This window comes from Erythranthe guttata, chromosome 13 (genome assembly GCF_056151865.1).
Source record: "Erythranthe guttata isolate IM_541 chromosome 13, IM_541, whole genome shotgun sequence".
In the NCBI taxonomy this organism is placed as follows: domain Eukaryota; kingdom Viridiplantae; phylum Streptophyta; class Magnoliopsida; order Lamiales; family Phrymaceae; genus Erythranthe; species Erythranthe guttata.
Genome location: NC_142545.1, coordinates 132,609 through 153,008, shown reverse-complemented (window position 1 = coordinate 153,008; position 20,400 = coordinate 132,609). Strand labels below are relative to the sequence as shown.

The following is a 20,400-nucleotide window of genomic DNA, read 5'->3' as shown; positions in this document are numbered from 1 at the left end:
TTGATTTATAGCCGTTGTTGGATTATTGATAAGCTCTGTGTTATTGCTTCAAGTATAGCCAACCCTAATCCACTAACCACTTCTCAATTGTCATCTTCTATTTGGGCTTCAAGTTTTTGTTTTAAAATTAAAATCAAAATATACAGTTGTTTCTGGGCTTATTAATTAAATATTATGAACACAAAAGTATGGACCTCAACAGATTTATCGGGCTTGCCAACTGAATAACGTTGTGAAATACAATGTTTCTTTAGAAGCTCGTTCGAACAAAATTCTTAGTACCAAGCTCGCTAAAACAATGTCTCTACTCTCCCACATAACGAGCTCATTAGTCCATCCGACATAATAGAGCCAAATCAATAGGGTAGGTGGCGAGTTGAATAATTTAAAAATATTAACATCATGTAAATAAATAATATATATATGCTAAATCCAGCAATTATAGAATTAGGGTGCATTATGCTAGTTTTATAATTTAAGGGTGCGTTTTAGGAATTACATCTATTTCAAAGGTGCAAAATATAAAATACTCCCTTTTCAACCCCACCGTCATAAGTCGACTCAAACGAACCTCAAAACACAGAATTCAAATCCAATTGCCCCAAATTCCAAACCCTAGTTCTTCAAATCTCTGTCTGCATCTCAATTTCTCCTCTCTCAGAATCAATCAATCATGTTGTTATCCCCAGGCCACTCCCCCCGCCACCTCTCTACTCCTTCCCCCGCCCCTTCCGTCTCCTCCGATTCAAACCCTAACCCCAATTCCGACACCCGAAAGCGCCGCCGCAGCCCCACCGTTCTGGACGAGGATTCTTACGTCGCCGCCATCGAGAAGATCATCGAGCGAGACTACTTCCCCGACATCCCCAAGCTTCGCGATCGCCTTGACTGGCTGCAGGCCGTCCGCACCCACGACCCGGTTCTCATCCGCGATGCCCAACTCAAAATCATTGAACGCCGCCGCCTGAGGAAAGCCGGGGACTCCGCCGCGGCTGATGCTTCGATCCGATCCACCACTGGAACCCCTCGTTCGTCCTTTTTCCGAACTACCTCTGTTACCCCCTCCTACCATAATCTGAATAAAGATCATATTTTGAATGATGAATCCGTCGGTGGTGGTGGTGATGGTAGTGGTGATGGAGAAGAAGAAGTCGATGTTTCAGTGCCACTTGATGAGTTTTTCAGGAAGTACACGAGCGAGGACAACGAAAGCTTCTCGAAGATTCTGGAGAAAGTGAATAGGAAGAAGAAGGAAAAGTATAGTTATTTGTTGGAGTGTGGAGAAACCGAAGGGGATAATTTGATCGAGAATGGGAGTAAACGAGAGATCAGCTCTACAGACGGCTATGGCACATCGAATCAGCCAGTGAGTACTTTGGAAGGGTGGAAATACACGCCAAAGAACTTATTGATGTATCATCCAGCTGATAGAGGGGAGATGCCGTTGACTGAGGAAGAAACAAACCTGAGGCTCAAAGGAATGACGAAGGAGATCCTCAAATCGAATACACGTTTCAATGCAAAAGCAATGGGTGTTACTACATCGAACAACGACGACGATAATCTTGCAGTGCTTTACATGCCTGTTGTTGGTTCTACTCCGAATCCAATATCGAATAGGGATGGTGATAAGGTGAAGAAGTATGATCTTGAAGACATGAAGAAGACGCCTAATAGATTCTATGTCGAGTCTGAGAAGAAGGCGGATAATGGATATAATTTTGTGAAAACACCTTCTCCTGCTCCAGGGGTGGATGACTCACCGTTTATAACATGGGGAGAAATCGAAGGGACCCCTTTGAGGCTAGAGCCAGAGGACACACCGATTGATATTGGCGGTAGTGGTAATGGGCCGCAGTTTAAAATCCCTATGCCGCCTACAAGGGATGTAAAGGCGCATTCTTTGTCTAGAGAAGCTGCAAAGAAGATCAGAGAGAGGTCTAAGATGTTTCAGAAACCACCATTGCCTTCACCGGTTAGAGGAGGGAGTGCTAGCCCAAGTGCGCGGGTTCTTTCAAGTGCTGCACAGAAGTTTATGAGGAGTGCGATTGCTAAGTCGTCGCAGTCTATTGATGAGTCTTTGAGGGCAAGTTATCGTAGTTCGAGCCCTGGAATAAGTACTCCTAAAAGTACGAGGAGTACATCTAGGTTGGGGAGAGATAGCATGGGTTCAAGATCTCCCTCTGTGAGAGAGGGCTCTAATCCACCTTGGTAAACTGGTAATCTGAGATGAATTACCTCTTCGTGCTGTTGTATCGGAGATGGTATGTGGAATGTAAAGCAGTATGTTTTCTCGAACATTTGGGTGTTGAAATAATGATATAGTCTAATGTTTGGGTGTTTACTTGTGTGTTTGTTTTCTGTTTCTTATTCATCTTTGAGTGGATGTATTTCTGGTCATATACTTCTTGAAGGATGGAAGTTGTGCAACTAAGACTTACTTTTCATGAATTGGAGTTGGATGCAAAAGAATGACAAGATTGTTGTATTATTATTATTTATGAAGACGACGATTTTTTTATGGTTTCGTTTATATTCTTCCTTCAATACAGATTTGTTGTTGCTTTATTGGTGTCGAAAATTCATCTATGCATTGCTGGATTTTGCTAGTAAACGCCTATCCCTTGCGATTCCGTTGTTTAGTTTGTCCGTTAGATTGCTGCATTGACACAGAAACAGGTGGTGCTTTGAAAAAGTGTATCGACATGTTTTAGAGATGACTCCAAGCTAACATGTTTTCACATGGATTGCAGTTAAGCCCACTCAAAATTACAGTCTGTTATTGAAAAGGGATTTGTACAAAACAAGTGTGTGATTGTGCATGGGGATCCGTGATGCCTTTTTAGTTGGGTTTCCTACATCATTCATTATGACAGCAAATGTTGGATCTTTTGAGTTTGTTCTTCAATGACTTCACATGCTGCAATCAACACTTGCACATTAAAAAAAAAAACCATTTATGGCAAAGTTTTTATTTTTTCTTAAACAAATTAAGATAAGTTCAAACTTAAGTTTTTAAACACCCTCTATCTTTTCAACCAAATCGATTAGGATTTCATACATCAAAAGCAAAATGAAAGAGGTATTTGTAATATATTGACTTAGTAATTTAATTTCACTAAAGAACATGTGATTCTGCATTAATCAATTGAATGTCAACGATAATAGTAATTTGTAAAAGCATATTCTTATAATCTTATGTGTTTGACTTTACTTAATGGCGTTACACTGTCATTATGAATATGCCAAACCTAATAAATCGTAAAGGACACAACTTTGTTCAAATCCTTATCAAATCAAATTACAAAACCACCCACTGTATGAACTTGTATATATAGGTAGCTGAATATCAAAGTATCCCTTTCTTTCATTTCATGCTTTGATTTCAACTCATTTGTTCAATATCGTCTTAGCTTTCTTCCCTTTTCCCTTTTCTTGAAGAATTGCAGGTAAATTATTTCCATTACAATATCTTGGTTTTATTGTTTATAGGTTTATTACAGCATACATACTTTGTTAAGGTTGTTCTTTGTTTAATGAATGTTCTCATGGTGGTGTTTAAGCATCACAACCTTGTATAAAAAAGGGATCTTGCAGGTTGGAGTTTTCTTTCTTTAGTTCCTCTATTTTTCTCTAGGATTTTTTTTTGTGTGTGTGTGTGTGTGTGTGAATCAGTTATTCCATTCTTGGTTTTTCAATAAAAAGATTGCTACTTTGAAATATGTTATAAATTCCTCACAAAATTTCAAGTGTTCTGATTTCCATTGCCCTTTTTTCTCAATCTTAATCAGGTATAATAATCAATTCCCTTCCCCTCTTTAGCCAATTTTCGCACCCACAATCAAAATGCCTCCATCAAACAGCACAACAAACGACGAATCCGACGATCAAGAATCGGAACCCTTTGTGGAGATGGACCCCACGGGCCGATTCGGGCGTTACTCCTCCCTCTTAGGAAGTGGGGCCGTCAAGAAAGTGTACCGTGCATTCGATCAGCGGGAAGGCACTGACGTGGCATGGAACCAAGTCCGCCTCAGAAACTTCAGCAGCGATCCAACGGTCATCATTAGGCTCCGATCCGAGATCGAGCTTCTCAAGACTCTTGATAATGAAAACATTATTGTTATGTACCATTTCTGGAAAGATGTGGAGCATAATACTTTCAATTTTATTACGGAGGCTTGTGCTTCCGGAAACTTGAGGGACTACCGGAAAAGGCATCGGCACGTTTCGATTCAGGCGCTGAAAAAATGGGGTGTGCAGATTCTTAGGGGATTGGAGTATCTACATACTCACGAGCCTTGCGTTATTCATCGAGATTTGAATTGTAGTAATATTTTCATCAATGGCAATATTGGCAAGGTAAAAAATTTAGTTGCTTTTCTTTTTTGGTCTTCTGGTTGATGTTTCGTTTATGTTCATTCATGCGTATAAAAGGGCTTTTCTTAGGGGATTGAAGTAAACTTATTGTTGATTAACGCATTGTTCATTCATTCATGCATAACTCTCTCATGCGACATCTAATCTAGATGATTCAAGTTGAATTAGAAAATACATAATGATCCTAATTTTATTTTGTCCCGTTTGTAGGTGAAGATCGGGGATTTGGGATTGGCCACAATGGTCGGAAAGAACCACGCGGCCCACTCATTATTAGGAACACCCGAGTACATGGCCCCGGAGCTCTACGAGGAGAACTACACAGAACTGGTCGACATATACTCTTTCGGTATGTGCTTACTTGAAATGGCCACTTGCGAGATACCCTACACCGAATGTGACAGCCTCGTCAAGATTTACAAGAAGGTGACCAGTGGGGTGATGCCACGTGCCATGGACAAAGTCACACACCCCGACCTCAAATCCTTCATCGAAAAGTGCGTCGGCCAGCCCAGATCGAGACCCTCGGCCTCCGATCTCCTCAACGACCCATTTCTCGCTGATGTCATCAACAACAACACAGACGAAAACGACGTTTAACTCAAATATATATTATTTCGTGATTATTTGTACTTACAAGAACAAGTTGTAAAATCATCATCTATATATCCCACATATGTGGTAATAGAAATTTATTTGGAATAATGGATTATTCTCTTGATTTTTCAGACAAGACAAATAACAATGATCAGTGGTACGAAATACGAATGATATCAGAATTTGGAGATGAAGTCGAGGATGTGTTGGCTGACTAGGTCGGGGATTTCTTGGTTGAGAAAGTGGCCAACACCTTCGATAACCACAACTTCTTCTAAAAGGGGAACATATTTCTTGAGGCCACCACTTTGTATGTATTCCTTCACACCCGGAAAATGGTAAGTTACATCCATGTCACCGATCAAGAACTTGACCGGCACTTTTATTACGGATTTTGTCCAAGGCCCTGTCAGCTCCCAACTCCTATATGCAAACAAAACAAACTTAACTACTTCATCAAAACTTACAATGTATGTATGTATACATAAATGATATATGTAATTAAATGAAATGAGTTACAAATCCATGGCTCGATAGTAGTTTAGACCGCCGGTGAAGCCGGATTTGTCGAATTTAGTGGCGTAGTAATCAACATCTTCAGGGAGGAGCCAAGAGGGAAGTGGTGGTGGAGGAGCTTTGAAAAGAATGTCTAGACTTAGTTCAGTGGGAATGCACGGTGGTTTTGGATCACGTCCCGACAGAAATCTTCTTATTACAGATGCTGTATCTGTACTTGCAAATGCTTCTTCTGCCTTTCCTGCTTCCTATCCCAAAAAAAAAAAAAATTAATAATTTAAAAAAAGAAGGGAAAATCGGGAAAAGTACAGTTTGCACCGATTTCACAAATGGTCCCATGTTCACAAAACACACATTTGGTCCCTCATATTTCAAAAATTCAACACTTTTAGTCATTTTCTTTAATTTCCCGTTAAAGCTAACGGAATCAAGTCACTGCCTTAACTAACGGAGTAACAGTAAATTGACGACGGAGATGACCAAAAGTGTTAAATTACTGGAACATGAGGGATCAAATGTGAAATCGGTGCAAACTTGAGGGATGAAAATCATATATACAATATTTTATGAATGTCCAACATAAACAGCAACCTTATCTACAAGTGTCAATAGTACTATTTCTACATCAAGATTCTCTTTTTTTCTCCCCAAGATCTATGGGTTTTTCTTTCTTTAATTTTTTTTTGGATAAAAAAAAAAGAAACCTGGAATCTGCACATGTAGAAGCCATCGCCAAGAACATCTCTGTAACCCTGGATGGTTTTAACGAAAGGATTTCTTGGCTGAAAAGCCACACTTGTGTTCACCAGAGCTTTGATTCGATCCGGCCTGAGTAAACAGAACCACCAGGCTACGATGGCGCCCCAGTCGTGGCCCACCAGGAACACCTGATCCAGTCCCAGAGAGTCGAGCAGCGCCACCAGGTCTCCGACGATGTGGAGCACCGTGTAGCTGGTGGGGCTAGGCGGAGCATCGGTGTCGCCGTAGCCACGGAGATCTGGTGCGATTGTGCGGTAACCCTTGCCGGAGAGGTGGACCATCTGGTGCCGCCACGAGTACCAGAGCTCAGGGAAGCCGTGGAGGAAGAGCACCGCCGCCGGGCCTTGACCAAGCTCCGCCACGTGCATGTTGATGCCGTTGACCTTCAAATTCTTGTGCACTATCTCCTCCATACTTGTCTTTCTTTCAGATGTTTCCTCACTCACACCTTCTTACACACTATCTATCTATATATAATATATAAATATATGAATATTAAAATATAAATTTGTCTCTTACATAGACTCCTGTTTCTTTTGTCAATAAGAAAAAAAATATTTAATACAATGACAGATAGATATTATAAATATATACAGTGTAATGGCCGGCCTCTTTTGATTATGATGATGGTGGGATTAATGTATATAATTAACCGATTAAGATTATAATAATGATGGTTTACATATAATGATTACATTTTGTTGGATGGTTCTGTGTCCATATTTCAATTCTTTTTTACAAAGACTGCTTAATCCCATTGTATACAGCTGCTAATTAATTAATATTAAATACATTTTTAACTTTGTTAATCACCATCCAAAATGTAGATTGAATTTTGTTTTAACAGTTAACCAATAATCATAAAGCCTTGATTAACAATAGTTCATCAAACACTAATACTCTTCAATACCATCTTCTTCTTCTTCTTCATTCCAAAACATAATAAAACTAAAACTATATATACAAAAAAAAAAAAAAAAAAAAAAGAAGAGAACAGAATCAAGACAATGAAATAGAACATTCTAAACAGCAGCGGCAGATGTTTCAGAAGCAGTTCCACCTTGTCCGTTCGTATAGTGCTGGCGGCAAACAGGCATGTACACATCAGCGCCGCCTATAAGCTCCGTTTGTGTCTGGTCGGTCTTCCTCAGAGTGAACAAAGCCCGTTTCCCACATACTTCACACCGTGCTGTCAACTTCGTTACTGTGTCCGCAAGTGGAATCACACTCACCACCGATCCGAAACTCCTCCTGTTCGGGTTTTTTTTTCGTAAATACAATGTTCATGATTTCAAACGATAGATAGATAGATAACTACGTACGTACGTAAAAAGACTTGTCCTTTTTCAAGAATACTAACAAACTTTTCAAAATCTGACCTTAAGTAATCACCGTCGAGGCCAGCAACTACTACTGTTTTACCGTCGAGATCGGCTGCCTCACAGCAAAAATCGTAGAGGTCCCCGAAAAATTGAGCTTCGTCAATACCAATCACATCCAACTGCACAGAGTTGTAATAAAAAAATCAGTGGATTATTACAGCAAATATCAAACACTTGTATGCATTAGTTTACACCGCCGTACCACAGTTGTGAAATTTCTCTGCTTTGAAAAACCTTTTACTCGATTTTATCGAAATTGACAAAGACATAAGGCTTTTTTGCCCCTTTCCTTTTCAATAGATCCCGGAGGTTAAAAAAACGAACACCCAATAACTCAGTCGAACACGGTAAAAAACTAGAAAACAGAAACAACTTTTTATTCACTAAAGTAGATTCAAATCTACCACAGTAACTAAATAAAGAGTTCAAACTGAGAGCAAACGACTTGAATTTCATTGTCAAGTGAATCCATCGATCCAAACGACGTTACAAACGGCTTTCTTGATTCCCAATTCAAGGCATTATAGACAGTTTTCTTGACAACCAGTCCACAATTTCACACTAACTAACACTTGACAGAATGAATGCATAACAAATCATTGAGCAACAAAGTAACAAAGAAAATGAAAAGACACACAAAGCAAGGGTATAATTGGAATATGATGAATTACTTTGGAATATGCTTCGGCGCCACAGTTGTGCTTAAAAGACAAGAGATCTGGCAAAGCCCAGCAAGGGAACTTTGTTCCATCATGCGTCACCACTGCATCCGTTGCGTATCGATTATCCTTGCTCGATTTTATCATCACCACTTTCCTACAATTCAAAAATAAAAAACCCTTTTCATTTTATTTTGATTTATAATTTTCCTACTAATTGATTCAGAATTAAAAGAGATTGGGATGGAGAAAGACCTGCCGGAGTCGGATTCGGAGATAACACGGCGGAGGAGGGCGGTGGTCTTGCCGGCGAACATGGGTCCGACGATGACGTGGATCTCGCCGGAGCGGCGGGGAGAGGGAGGAGACATGATTAGAGGGATTGGTGTGGGGTTGAACTTGTGTGGGGATTGGTGGAGGAGTGGTTGAGTGGGGACGAAATGGATTGTACTTGAATTTATAGTGCTTTTTTATTTTGAATTCCGAAAAGAAAAAAAGGGAAATTAAAAATTGAATCTTGTGTGAAAAGATTGAATTTTTTTGGAGGGAAAAAGTAGAGTACAGAGCACTGATCCTAATTGCTAACCGCCATCCAACACTCTTTTGAATGCGATTTGTTGATTCCAACATCAAGATTGGATTTTTTTTACCATTTTTTACTCTTTTCATTCCAAAAAATGCAATTTTTGCTCCATTTGTTAATTTTATCTATTTATTTATTTATATACTCGACCCATATATTTATCTTATGTATTTTTCAATTATATTAATAGTTATCAATGGGATTGGTGGAGGAGTGAAGTGAAATTACATTATTGTGGTTTTTTATTTCATCTGAAATCAAATTACATAATATTCTGTTTAATTCAAATTTAACATAAAGCAAAAAAGTAAATAAAGATCAAAAGATGTGAAAAAGCTATAAACTTATTCACAAGCATTATAATATGCTTGAAATCATGTTCAAAAGAAAGCTCCACTGCCGTAAAACACCCTCGGGCTACTACGATCCGAGCTTTTCGATCCCTGTATTTTCCCATTCGGGCCCGCCTGATTATTTTCCATTTTGGCATCATCCGTTTCAACTTTCGATCCATCTCCAGTATCCATCGGTAGCTTCATTTTCGCCAAAGCATCCGTAAATTGCTGCATACCTTTCATGTACATATCCACAATCTCTTCTTGCACCACCGTCTCTTTTGTTTCAACGCTAACGACAAGAGGCAAAATACCTGAAACACCCTCTCCCCCGTCTCCACCACCACCCTTATGATCATCTCGTTTTTCCGCATCTCCCGTTTCTAGTGAACTAACCTCAATACATGAAAGGGGGCAAGAACCCCCTTCCGAACGGAGGCTATTATCGTCATTCTCAAGGGGGAAATAACCCCCTTTTGAACTGAGGTTATTATCGCCATTTCTGAGGGGGCAAGAACCCCCTTTCGAACTCAGGTCATTATCGTCATTCTCAAGGGGGCAAAAACCCCCTTTTGAACTGAAGTTATTATCGCCATTATATTTCCGAGGGGGCAAGAACCCCCTTTCAAACTGAGGTCATTATCGTCATTTTCTAGGGGGCAAGAACCCCCCTGAACTTGGGGGTCAAGCTCGTCACACGGGAATCTCAAGTGCTCCGAAACTGTTCTTTCGTTTTCATTCACAGTTTCTTGATCGGGGAATTCGATCCTATCGAGATCACACGAAACATTTTGCTCATGAGCCACATCAGCCACCGATACAGAATGAGACTCGTGAGATATTATTCCAGAGTAGTTAAAAGACAATTCGACAAAACCCGCATGAGAATGCATAATTTCGCTCGAGGACAAGTCGAACTCTCGTGGCGAATTCCCACTCTCGTCCGATACGATATCAGAAAGGGGCACTGACGTAAATCCAAGGAATTGATCTTCGAGATAGTTTCGGACTCGATCAGCATCCATATCTCGCATCTTAGGGATGAATCGAGTTTTCGGAAACTTAGATTCAAGGTTTTGTTGAAAACGGGATTTCTGCCACCTTGGTTGATAACCTTGGTCGAGATTTTCGACTCGGGATTATCGGTGGAGCAGAATTTGGCGTAGACATCCTGGTTTTGATATATACATATGTTGTGTATCTCTCTTGCCTGATGTATGCAAACCTCGACAAATCCAATGAACTCGTCCGAGTTATTCTTACTACCATCATCAACCATTGCGACACTGCTGCAACAATTTTCGAGTAATGGAATGAGATTTGAGCTCTAAGTATTCATCGAAAAACGCATAAGTTCAACAAACTAGGAAATTAATTGTAAGACCATAAGAACAAAACAAGCATGTTTCTTGTAAATAATTAACAAGGCAACCAAAAATATTGGTGCAATATTGTATCAAAAAAAATCCAACAAAATCAAGAAAATAAATGTTATGTAATTTAATTTGACTAGTGAAGAAAAATACTTACTCAATCATTTGGGTTCAGAGCAATTCTAACTCTTGTTGTGTGTATGTTTTCTTAAATTTAACGGAGCATTTTATAACAGCCTAAAAGTCAAAAATATATTTAAAAGTTTATATAATATATTATTAATCTCATTTTCATGCTACAGTCAACCACTTTTTTTGGTGTAAACATAACACGATTTCTTAACTTCAAAAATCTGTCAATAGTTTTGGGATTTTTAAGATTTGTTTATAAATAATGTAATATTGTAATCTATATAAATTTAGAGGCCTAAAACTGGAGCAGATCAGTCAAATGCCTAAAATTAGAGGCCCAATAAACCAAAATGGGCCTTGCTTATGCTAATAAAATTGATTTTATTTTTCGGATTTTGGAATAGATGGAAATTGAAAATTATTATTTTATTTCTCACGGAAAATATAAAATATTTCATATTATAAGTATAATTTTTAAAGAGTATTGATTTTTTCTTTTTTTTTTTTGTAATTTTTTTGGGAAATTAAAATTGGATAGAAAATCAAAATCTTATACATTATTATGCATACTTTGATCCAAAAAAAAAAATAATGAAAAATAAAATCGGAATTTTTTGATTATAGAATGTAAAATATCATTTTAAAATAGAAAAAAATAAAAAAATAAATTGCCATTTCAACCCCTAATTCTACTACAGATAGTAAGTAGAGCTCCACTTTGGCTTTGCTTCAACACACAAAGCACAGCCCAACTGCAGTACAGCATCACCGGCGTCTCTCTCTCTCTCTCTCTCTCTCTCTGTAACAGGTAATTAACCAGAACTCAAATGTAATTCATTGAAAAAATCGTATCGTACTTGCTTCCCCTTCTGATTTTTATCGTCTTTGTGGATAAAAAATGGATCTTTTCCCCCCTATTCCCCATCTCTTTGCACATAAGCTGTTTGATCTAAGGCCTCACTCAAACTATACATCTCTATATTTGACTCATTTAATCTCTATCCATTATCAAATGAAATTTTGAATCTTGATTAGTGATAAATCAAGCCTATCAAACGAGGCCTAACCATTAGTGATAAAAGGGTTTGGTGAAATTCGATTGATCAGGTGCTGAAATTGCATAGTTATTAAATTGATGCAGGGTTATTATTAAGGAAGAATGAAGGCAAGCCTGGAAGGAGAAAAAGTGATACTAGTCCCATACATGAAAGAACATGTCCCCAATTACCATATCTGGATGCAAGACCCCACCATTCTCCAAGCCACTGCTTCCGAGCCTCTCACTCTCGATCAAGAATACGAGATGCAAATTTCTTGGTTTCAAGACCCCCTTAGTACGCATTATTACACTTGTTCACTGACTAGTTAATAATAAAGAATTCAACGTTTACGCCCGATTATTTGATTGTGTGTGCTATTTAGTTTTCGTGAGATGATTATGATTTTTTGGGTCTTGTTTTGCAGAGCAGACGTTTATAGTGCTGGACAAAGAGTTGGTGGTTGGCGACTTTGTTCATGGACAATCCCATACTGAAGGTCATTCATTATACACTTATTACATGCCTTTTAATTTAGTAAAACCACCATTTTAGTGCTTCACAGACGATATGAACTATGTGTTATGTGTTGAGTGAGTTACAATTGAATGGCGTACACGTGTTTTCTTCTTAAGATTCCCTGTGCTAAGGAACTTCTGGATCACGATGTCTTTTTTTCGTTGTTGCATATTTTCATCTTTAACAAGAGTTCAAATATCGTTAACAAGAGTTGTTCTGTTTCCTTAAGAGATATGCTTTGCAGTGATGTGATACCTAATTAACAGAAAAAAGGTATTTATTTTAACTCTTTTTTACCGCTTCTTCTCAGCCATGGTTGGTGATGTAAATATATTTATGAATGACCTCGACGATCCTCAAACGGCTGAGGTGGAAATTATGATTGCTGAACAAAAAAGGTATCTTGCTTTTGACATTCAATTAAACTATATGACCTTTTTATTGATGTTTGTCCATATTTTTTGAGATTGAGTTTTTTTCGAACCGGCTCATCGAGCTCACGAGTCGGCTCGGCTCGTTTACCACCCCTAATGTCGACATTCACTTTTATCATTACTTTCTAGAGAACAAAAAAATTAACAGCATTGCTAGGGAAGTAATATTATATTAGTTATTTACACCATACTTACTAGATAATAATTCTTAATTAGTTTTTATTCAGTCTCCTTAGTTATCATCCTCGAGGTTCAGTACAATCTAATGCTCAACTCTTCATTATATATAACATTGATTTGATGAACTGGAAACATACTACGCGTATTTTTTTTCCTTTTTCTTTTTGAAGTATGGGTAGTGTAGTAGTTATTGTAGTCGATCAACTTAGATTGATGGGTGGTTTGTATAACCGTTCGACATTTTAGTCTAATTTCTTTAATATATTATTCTTTTTTAGCCGTGGCAAAGGACTTGCAAAAGAGTCGATTCTGCTCATGATGGCTTTTGCAGTTGAGAATTTCGGCATCCACATCTTTCGTGCAAAGATTGGTCAATCAAATGAAGCTTCTCTTAACCTCTTCAAGAAATTGGTTGGCCTCTCTCTCTCTCTCTCTCTCTCTCTCTCTACACACACACACACACACACACACACACACACACACACACACACACACACACACACACGTATATATGAAGTTTACTGAACACTTCTCACTTTTTTCCAGGGCTTCGAGGAGACCTCTCGCAGCGAGATCTTCAAAGAGGTGATCACATCATCTTCAAAAAATATCCATCTATTAATCAACAACGATTACGCTAATTTCAGCACTGATCCTGTACATTTCCTATTTTTTGCACAGATTACGCTGGAATTACCGGTAACAGAATCGAAGAGTGAGGAACTCCATCAATTAATCAACAACGTTGTAACTCATTCATGACCCACAATAAGCCATTACTTCTTGAGAAAACAAAACAAAAAACAAAAAAACGGTGCTCTTATTTATCAGTGTGTTGCTTCACTTTTTATTCAAAAACCATAATTTTTACATTCCATCAAATGGTATGCTTTTATCGAGGCTGAACCGAGAAGTCTATTGTTCCCATTGACTGAAGATGCGGATCCGACGTTGAATGAATCTGAGGAATACCGCTCGAAACCGAATTTCCGGACTGCCACACGTGATTGACAACAGGCCCGTTTTCAAGCGGGCCCACAACAGCGTATATTATCATCTCATTTTTTTTATACTCTGCAGAAACATTCGAGACCAGAAAACTGATTTGTGAGGGTAGCATAGAGGGGTTGTAGCTTGTGATTGAGGTTGGATAAACAGTCATGCTACCGTTTGAGTAACGGAAAGCAACGAGAGCTTGTGAACCGACCATGCCTATGCCTGTGGGGTTGATGCCCCATGCAATCCACCCTCTTGGAGTTTGTTTGGACCTGTATGCAATTGAGACCTTCTTGAGGGATGGATTGTAATTCCAGTGAAGATGGGCTCTTAAATACGGAAGGTCGGTGCAGGAGTTGAAGGTTTTTTCGGGTGAGAATGTTTTCTTGGAGCAATTTAGAGACGAGGAAATGACGAAAATGGAAACTAGAATGTTGAATACGAGATTCACGACTATATAGATGGAAGCCATTTTTATATTACTGTGATTCTTTTTTTTTTTTTTTTTTCGAACCTATATTACTGTGATTCTTTAATATTAATGTATTTGATTTTTTTTATATGCAGGAAAATGTGGGGGTTAGGATGAAATTAGATGAGCAGTTGCTTATATGTGATAAATATCAGGTTTGTTGTTGTTGAAAAATGAATATCTTCCTTATTAGTTGGTTCAGTTGAAAATGGGAAATCAGATGCTACATCTGGTTATGGTTATTTACACTGAGTGAATCACACAAACACCCATGTGTATGTGTGCTTAGTGGATATTTATCTACGATTGAAATTCATCAACCAGATGTAGCTTCTAACTAACTCCCGGTTTGGTTGAAAAGAAAGATAAGTCTAGAGCTGTATCTAGAGTTGTTGGGGCGTCGTCGATCAGTCAAACAAAGCGGAACTAACTTTGCCTTTGAATCTTTCCAAACTTGGTCATGCCATGCCATTGGCCGGCATTTGTTCAAATCGAATTTCAAATTCGAACTAATTTTTAATTACAGAAATTCCTCCTCAGATCCTACAACTTAATATCTAATATACATAATTGATTAATTAATGCTAGAAAAAAAGCATTGGAATTTCCATGCGGTTTCCGTTCTCTTTCCTTTGTCTGTAACGTACTCGTACCAAGATCCTTTCAACACACACACACACACACTCTCTAGAAGCAGTCAACCCTTTGTTAATTGTAATCTTTTTCAAGAAATACAAATGCAACAACCGATCGAAGCCGTTTTCTTGTAACTTTCGAATCTATACATATATATGATATATAACTCCGCAACTTTGTATTTCGAATCATTACAAGAAAAGAAAAAAAATGGACAAGTTTTCGAAAACCTGCAGCGTGCTCCATTTCTTGCTGATCACATGCTGTCTCTTTGGTTCACCATCTCAAGCTCAAAATAACTGCTCCGGCTACACTTTCTCCGACATCAAATACTCCTACACAACATGCCAACAACTCCCTGTCCTAAACTCTTTCCTCCATTGGAACTACCATCAATCAAACCACACCATCGATATAGCTTACAGACACACCGGCGTCACCCCCTCCGGCTGGATAGTGTGGGCCCTCAATCCGGCCCGATCGGGCCTCAGCATGATTGGCTCACAATCTCTCGTTGCTTTCGTTAACTCAACCACTGGCTCAATCCATCCCTACACTTCTCCTATTTCAGATTACGACACCACTTTGCAGCCGGGCCCACTTAGTTTCCCCGTTCCGTCGATTGCTGCTGAATTTACCACCGACAACCAGATGATTATTTACGCCACCATTCAACTTCCGGCGGGGAGGACCAGTTTTACTCATGTTTGGCAGAACGGCGTCGTATCTGGTAACACCCCTCAGCGCCACCGTACAACTGGGGATAATATGAGATCTTCCGCCACAATTGATTTCTCCACCGGAACCACCTCGAACACTGGTGCAGCCGGTACGGGAGGGTCAAGGCAGCGTAATAGAAACGTGAGATATTTCTTTCTTTACTCAATTTCTTTTATTTCATTTAGTACCCCTATTTTATGTTCAATTATTAACAAACTGCCCCGCCTATTTTTGATATTATCAAAAAACAACGTGTAATGTATTAAAAACGTGGGATATTTCTTATATTTTATTTAGTACCCCTGTTTTATATTCAATTATTAAAAAAATCCCCCGTGTATTTTTAATATTAATCAAAAAACAACGTATAATTTATCAGAAACGTGAGATATTTCTTTTATTTCATTTAGTACCCCTGTTTTATATTCAATTATTAAAAAACTCCCCCGCTATTTCTAATATTATCAAAAAACAAAGAGTAATGTATTAGAATTTAGAAACGTTAGATATTTCTTTTATTCCATTAGTACCCATATTATCAAAAAACAATATGTAATGTATTAGAAACGTGAGATATTTCTTTTATTCCATTAGTACCCCCGTTTTATATTCAATTATTATAAAAGTAACCCGCATATTTTTAATATTATGAAAAACAATGTGTAATGTATTTGTTTTAGCAAACAACTCCCTAAATGGTGAGGCTTCAGTAAATGTCCGTAAATGTGAAAACCGGGCAGGTCGGATCGGAATCAACACTTTTAGGAAAAAACCAATTCCAATCGGTTAGTTTTTTTTGAAGAAACCTGGAATCAAATCGAATTGTTTTGGATCATAATCAACGAAATTCGGAAATTCTGTTCCAATTTCCACCACTAGATTTTAGGAGTGGTTTGCTAAAAATTGCATTACAAGAGTTTTTTTTCCTAGTACTAATATATACCACAAGGATTTTTTTAAACATAGGGGTGTTAAATGCAGAGTGTTGAATGAAATAAACTCTTACTAAACTATACATCACCTGCTTTCGGATTTAATACATGATGCAATATTGGTCATGATAAAATATAAAATTAAACAAGATCGAACAACGCATATGAATTATATATGATCTAATTAATACATTTGTGCCGGTACGAATATTCATGATTAATAATAATGCAGGTTCATGGGGTACTAAATGTGGTGAGTTGGGGAATACTAATGCCAGTGGGCGCAATGGCAGCGAGATATTTGAAGTTGTTCAAATCAGCAAATCCAACATGGTTTTACATACACGTGGCTTGCCAATCGTCTGCATATATCATAGGCGTGTCTGGTTGGGCAACCGGCATTAAACTCGGAACTGATTCTCGTGGGGTCCAGCAAACTACTCATAGGAACATCGGGATCACTCTCTTCGTCCTCGGAACACTCCAGGTACATATATATATATATATATATATATATATATATATATATATATATATATATATATATATATATATATATATATATATATATATATATATATCTCATCTCAAACAACTAATAATACTATAAAAGAAACAATTTGATCAAATTGATTGATCTAACAAAGATTTTTATTTATGAAAGGTACTTGCACTACTTTTGAGGCCAAAGCCGGACCACAAATACCGATTGTACTGGAACATGTACCATCATGTGACTGGATATTGTGTACTAATACTAAGCATTGTGAATATATTCGAAGGATTCGAAATATTGGACACTGAAAAGAAATGGGAGACAACATATATTGGAGTGCTCATATTCTTGGGAGTAACTTTTCTTGTGTTACAAGCTTTTACATGGTTTGTTTTCATCAAGAGAAAGGTTGTTGGTCATATAATCACTAGGGCATACATTTGATTTCTTTTTTTTGGAGGTGTATTATTAGTATTATTTCTTTGTTTATTCATTCTTACTATATATATGTATATCATATGGCACTTATGTCTATTAGTTTTTTGTTGTTTGTATATATTGACATGTGTTATTCTATCTCCATATTTGAATTTGTCTTAAGCCACAAAAAAAGGGGAAATATAGATGAATACACCATTGGGTTACAAAAAGCATGTTCAACCACAAAACTATAAACAATCAATATTAATGGATTAGTGGTACAAACGCATCTCATTGCTTTCAAGAAACCATTATATATTCATTGCTAATCAAGACACCTAAGAACATCATAAGTTCTACTGAACAAATAAAACACAAAAACATCATCAACTATTCTTCATTATGGAAATAAAATTCTTTTTTTCCGCAGTTTTATTGGTATTTTTACCATTCTTGGCGTATCACGCCGAATCTGTCACAATATTCGATATCTCAAAATACGGTGCAAAACCCGGCGGTGAAGACATCAGCCCGGTACGTACACACAAATAACAACAATATATATATTATTTTTAGATGTATATAGAATGTATTATATGTACGAGAGTCTTAATATTATATATCGATCATATGAATCATATGTACGTACATATATATGCATGTATATGACATTTGTTATCGTACAATAGGTTCTAGCTAAGGTATGGAAGGAAGCATGTGAAGCGACAAATGCGAGCAAAGTATTGATTCCAAAAGGGACATGGTACCTTAGCCAAATTAGATTGGTCGGCCCGAATAAGGCTCCATTGGAGCTTGAAGTACAAGGTACCGTTGAAGCCAATCCAGATTACACTAAATTACCCCAAAAAGATGGACAATGGATTACTATCAATTATCTCGATGGCTTCACCATCTCCGGTGGCGGTGTATTTGACGGAAAGGGTGAACAAGCATGGAAGGCAAACGATTGCCACAAGAACCCAAATTGCCCCAAACTCCCCATCGTATGTCTATTGATCCGATCTTTATATACATGACATCGTCAATATAACTCAATCCATTCGATATTTCATTTTTTTAAGTATATTACTAATACAAATTATTGCATGCATGCATGTAATTGTTATTTATCAGAACCTTAGCTTGAATTTCATCAAGAACGCCATAATCAAAGACGTGACCACAAAAGACAGCAAAAATTTCCACTGCAATTGCATATCGAGCCAAAACGTGACTTTCCAACGCTTCACAATCAGTGCACCGGGCGAGAGCATCAACACTGACGGGATCCACATCGCCAGAGTATCGAATGTCAAAGTACTCGATTCCAATATAGGAACGGGAGACGATTGCATTTCTATTGGAGATGAGACCACTGATCTCCACATCGAGAATGTCAAATGTGGGCCCGGACACGGCATCAGCGTCGGAAGCATGGGTAAGAATCCGGCAGAGAAGGACGTCACAGGAATTACAGTAAAGAAGTGCACATTCACCGGAACAAGCAACGGCGTGAGGGTAAAGACATGGCCCAATGCACCGGCAACCCTAAAAATATCGAATCTGCATTTCGAAGACTTGACAATGAACAATGTCAGCTATCCTGTCGTCATTGATCAACAATACTGCCCATGGAATCTCTGCACCAAAGACGTAAGTGTGTGTGTGTGTGTGTATATATATCCATTATATATCTCTAATTTCTAGTTATATGATTAATAATCTTGTATATATATGGATAATGTAATTTGCATGCATGGAATAAATATATATTGCAGAAACCATCGTTGATCCAAATCAGCGGATTGACGGTGAAGAATGTGAGGGGGACAGCGAACACGAAGGAGGCGTTGTTATTTTCTTGCAGTTCAAGCAAGCCATGCCAGAATGTTCAGATTAGTGATATTGATCTTAAATATGTTAACTCAATTCCCGCCAATTTCACCACTGTCTGCGAGAACGTGAAGCCCACTGTTTCCGGAAAGCAGAACCCGCCAATTTGCCCAACCCCTGTTCAGGCTTCTTAAATCATGCATTCGACCTTCTGTGTGTATCTTGTACATGAACAAATTTCAATTCTCCTTTTTTTTTCGATTTTTTAGGGTTTGGTTTTTGGGTTAGGTGATTTTGAAGAAGATGTTATACATATATATCCTTATTGTATTTTTGTCTTTTGACATATGATCAATAATCAGCGAGATAATCGTAATAAAAATTATTGATATGAGTATGAATTGCGTTGTGAAATGCATGATTTAGTTTACAGGTGAAGTCCTGGTGTGTGCACAAGAAACATATGTCGACTGATAGTTCATGGGAAAAATAAAGTTTTCATCCCTCAAGTTTGCATTTATTCCACATTTGGTCCTTAATGTTAATAAAAACACATTCGCTTCTTAATATTTCAAAAACTCAACACTTTTAATCCTTTCTGTCAATTTTCCTTTAGTACTAACGGAAGCCTTAAATGACGAATTAACGGAAAATTAAAGGAAATGACCAAAAGTGTTAAATTATTGTAACACGAGGGACCAAATGTGATTTTTGTGAACATGATGATCAAATGTGAAATCAGTGCAAACTGTATTTTCCCGATAGTTAATTGCATGGATCAAATAATGAATTATTTAGTATTTAGTACTATTTTTAGTCCCTCATTTAATATTTAGTTCTATTTTAGTCACTCATTTTAATATTTAGTTCTAGTTTAGTCCCTCATCTTAATATGTAGTCCCATTTTAGTTCTTCATGTCTCTATTCATTTTAATACTGTATTTACGGATAGACAAGGGAAACTTGGGCAAACGTGATGAACGGACAAATAAAAGAACTGAAACCAAGA

At 37.7% G+C, this 20,400-nt stretch overlaps 8 protein-coding genes and 1 non-coding gene across 11 annotated transcripts; 5 read left to right on the top strand and 4 right to left on the bottom strand.

Moving 5' to 3' along the window:
- Positions 1–454: 454 nt before the first annotated feature.
- Positions 455–2,527, top strand: LOC105951895 (DGCR14-like protein). Its single transcript, XM_012975363.2, has one exon. The coding sequence runs from the start codon at positions 674–676 to the stop codon at positions 2,213–2,215; it is 1,542 nt and encodes a 513-aa protein (XP_012830817.2). The 5' UTR covers positions 455–673; the 3' UTR covers positions 2,216–2,527.
- A 763-nt stretch (positions 2,528–3,290) lies between these two features.
- LOC105951894 (putative serine/threonine-protein kinase WNK11) lies at positions 3,291–5,101 on the top strand. 2 transcript variants are annotated; one of them, XM_012975362.2, is made up of 3 exons: positions 3,291–3,449; positions 3,792–4,362; positions 4,591–5,101. In XM_012975362.2, exons 2-3 carry the CDS (start codon positions 3,847–3,849, stop codon positions 4,978–4,980), a joined length of 906 nt encoding a protein of 301 aa, XP_012830816.1. In that variant the 5' UTR covers positions 3,291–3,449; positions 3,792–3,846; the 3' UTR covers positions 4,981–5,101. The 2 variants fall into 2 exon arrangements, with proteins under 2 accessions (XP_012830816.1, XP_088668369.1); XM_088812243.1 differs by lacking the exon at positions 3,291–3,449 and adding an exon at positions 3,475–3,597.
- LOC105951892 (epoxide hydrolase 1) lies at positions 4,976–6,737 on the bottom strand. Its single transcript, XM_012975360.2, has 3 exons — positions 6,198–6,737; positions 5,497–5,741; positions 4,976–5,400 (listed from the first exon to the last, which is right to left on the bottom strand). The coding sequence occupies exons 1-3, from the start codon at positions 6,663–6,665 to the stop codon at positions 5,154–5,156; spliced, it is 960 nt and encodes a 319-aa protein (XP_012830814.2). The 5' UTR covers positions 6,666–6,737; the 3' UTR covers positions 4,976–5,153.
- A 348-nt stretch (positions 6,738–7,085) lies between these two features.
- TK1A (Thymidine kinase) lies at positions 7,086–8,777 on the bottom strand. Its single transcript, XM_012975311.2, has 4 exons — positions 8,549–8,777; positions 8,306–8,450; positions 7,632–7,753; positions 7,086–7,503 (listed from the first exon to the last, which is right to left on the bottom strand). Exons 1-4 carry the CDS (start codon positions 8,662–8,664, stop codon positions 7,275–7,277), a joined length of 612 nt encoding a protein of 203 aa, XP_012830765.1. The 5' UTR covers positions 8,665–8,777; the 3' UTR covers positions 7,086–7,274.
- A 479-nt stretch (positions 8,778–9,256) lies between these two features.
- On the bottom strand, positions 9,257–10,490 carry LOC105951830 (uncharacterized). The gene is made up of 2 exons (XR_016029084.1): positions 9,831–10,490; positions 9,257–9,732 (listed from the first exon to the last, which is right to left on the bottom strand). It is a non-coding gene; the product is annotated as an uncharacterized LOC105951830 (transcript).
- Positions 10,491–11,395: 905 nt separating this feature from the next.
- LOC105951890 (Acyl-CoA N-acyltransferases (NAT) superfamily protein) lies at positions 11,396–14,442 on the top strand. Of its 2 annotated transcripts, none has more exons than XM_088812267.1 (7): positions 11,396–11,524; positions 11,858–12,050; positions 12,186–12,252; positions 12,583–12,670; positions 13,165–13,297; positions 13,433–13,471; positions 13,568–14,442. In XM_088812267.1, the coding sequence occupies exons 2-7, from the start codon at positions 11,931–11,933 to the stop codon at positions 13,646–13,648; spliced, it is 528 nt and encodes a 175-aa protein (XP_088668393.1). In that variant the 5' UTR covers positions 11,396–11,524; positions 11,858–11,930; the 3' UTR covers positions 13,649–14,442. The 2 variants fall into 2 exon arrangements, with proteins under 2 accessions (XP_088668393.1, XP_012830812.1); XM_012975358.2 differs by having other exon boundaries at positions 12,181–12,252.
- LOC105951891 (cytochrome b561 and DOMON domain-containing protein At5g47530) lies at positions 13,569–14,354 on the bottom strand. The gene has a single exon (XM_012975359.2). The coding sequence runs from the start codon at positions 14,352–14,354 to the stop codon at positions 13,779–13,781; it is 576 nt and encodes a 191-aa protein (XP_012830813.1). The 3' UTR covers positions 13,569–13,778.
- A 710-nt stretch (positions 14,443–15,152) lies between the features above and the next one.
- Positions 15,153–17,720, top strand: LOC105951829 (cytochrome b561 and DOMON domain-containing protein At5g47530). The gene is made up of 3 exons (XM_088812266.1): positions 15,153–15,851; positions 16,875–17,129; positions 17,307–17,720. The coding sequence occupies exons 1-3, from the start codon at positions 15,201–15,203 to the stop codon at positions 17,580–17,582; spliced, it is 1,182 nt and encodes a 393-aa protein (XP_088668392.1). The 5' UTR covers positions 15,153–15,200; the 3' UTR covers positions 17,583–17,720.
- Positions 17,721–17,851: 131 nt separating this feature from the next.
- LOC105951889 (exopolygalacturonase) lies at positions 17,852–19,792 on the top strand. The gene is made up of 4 exons (XM_012975357.2): positions 17,852–18,092; positions 18,248–18,562; positions 18,693–19,211; positions 19,337–19,792. Exons 1-4 carry the CDS (start codon positions 17,961–17,963, stop codon positions 19,583–19,585), a joined length of 1,215 nt encoding a protein of 404 aa, XP_012830811.1. The 5' UTR covers positions 17,852–17,960; the 3' UTR covers positions 19,586–19,792.
- The last annotated feature ends 608 nt before the right edge of the window (positions 19,793–20,400 follow it).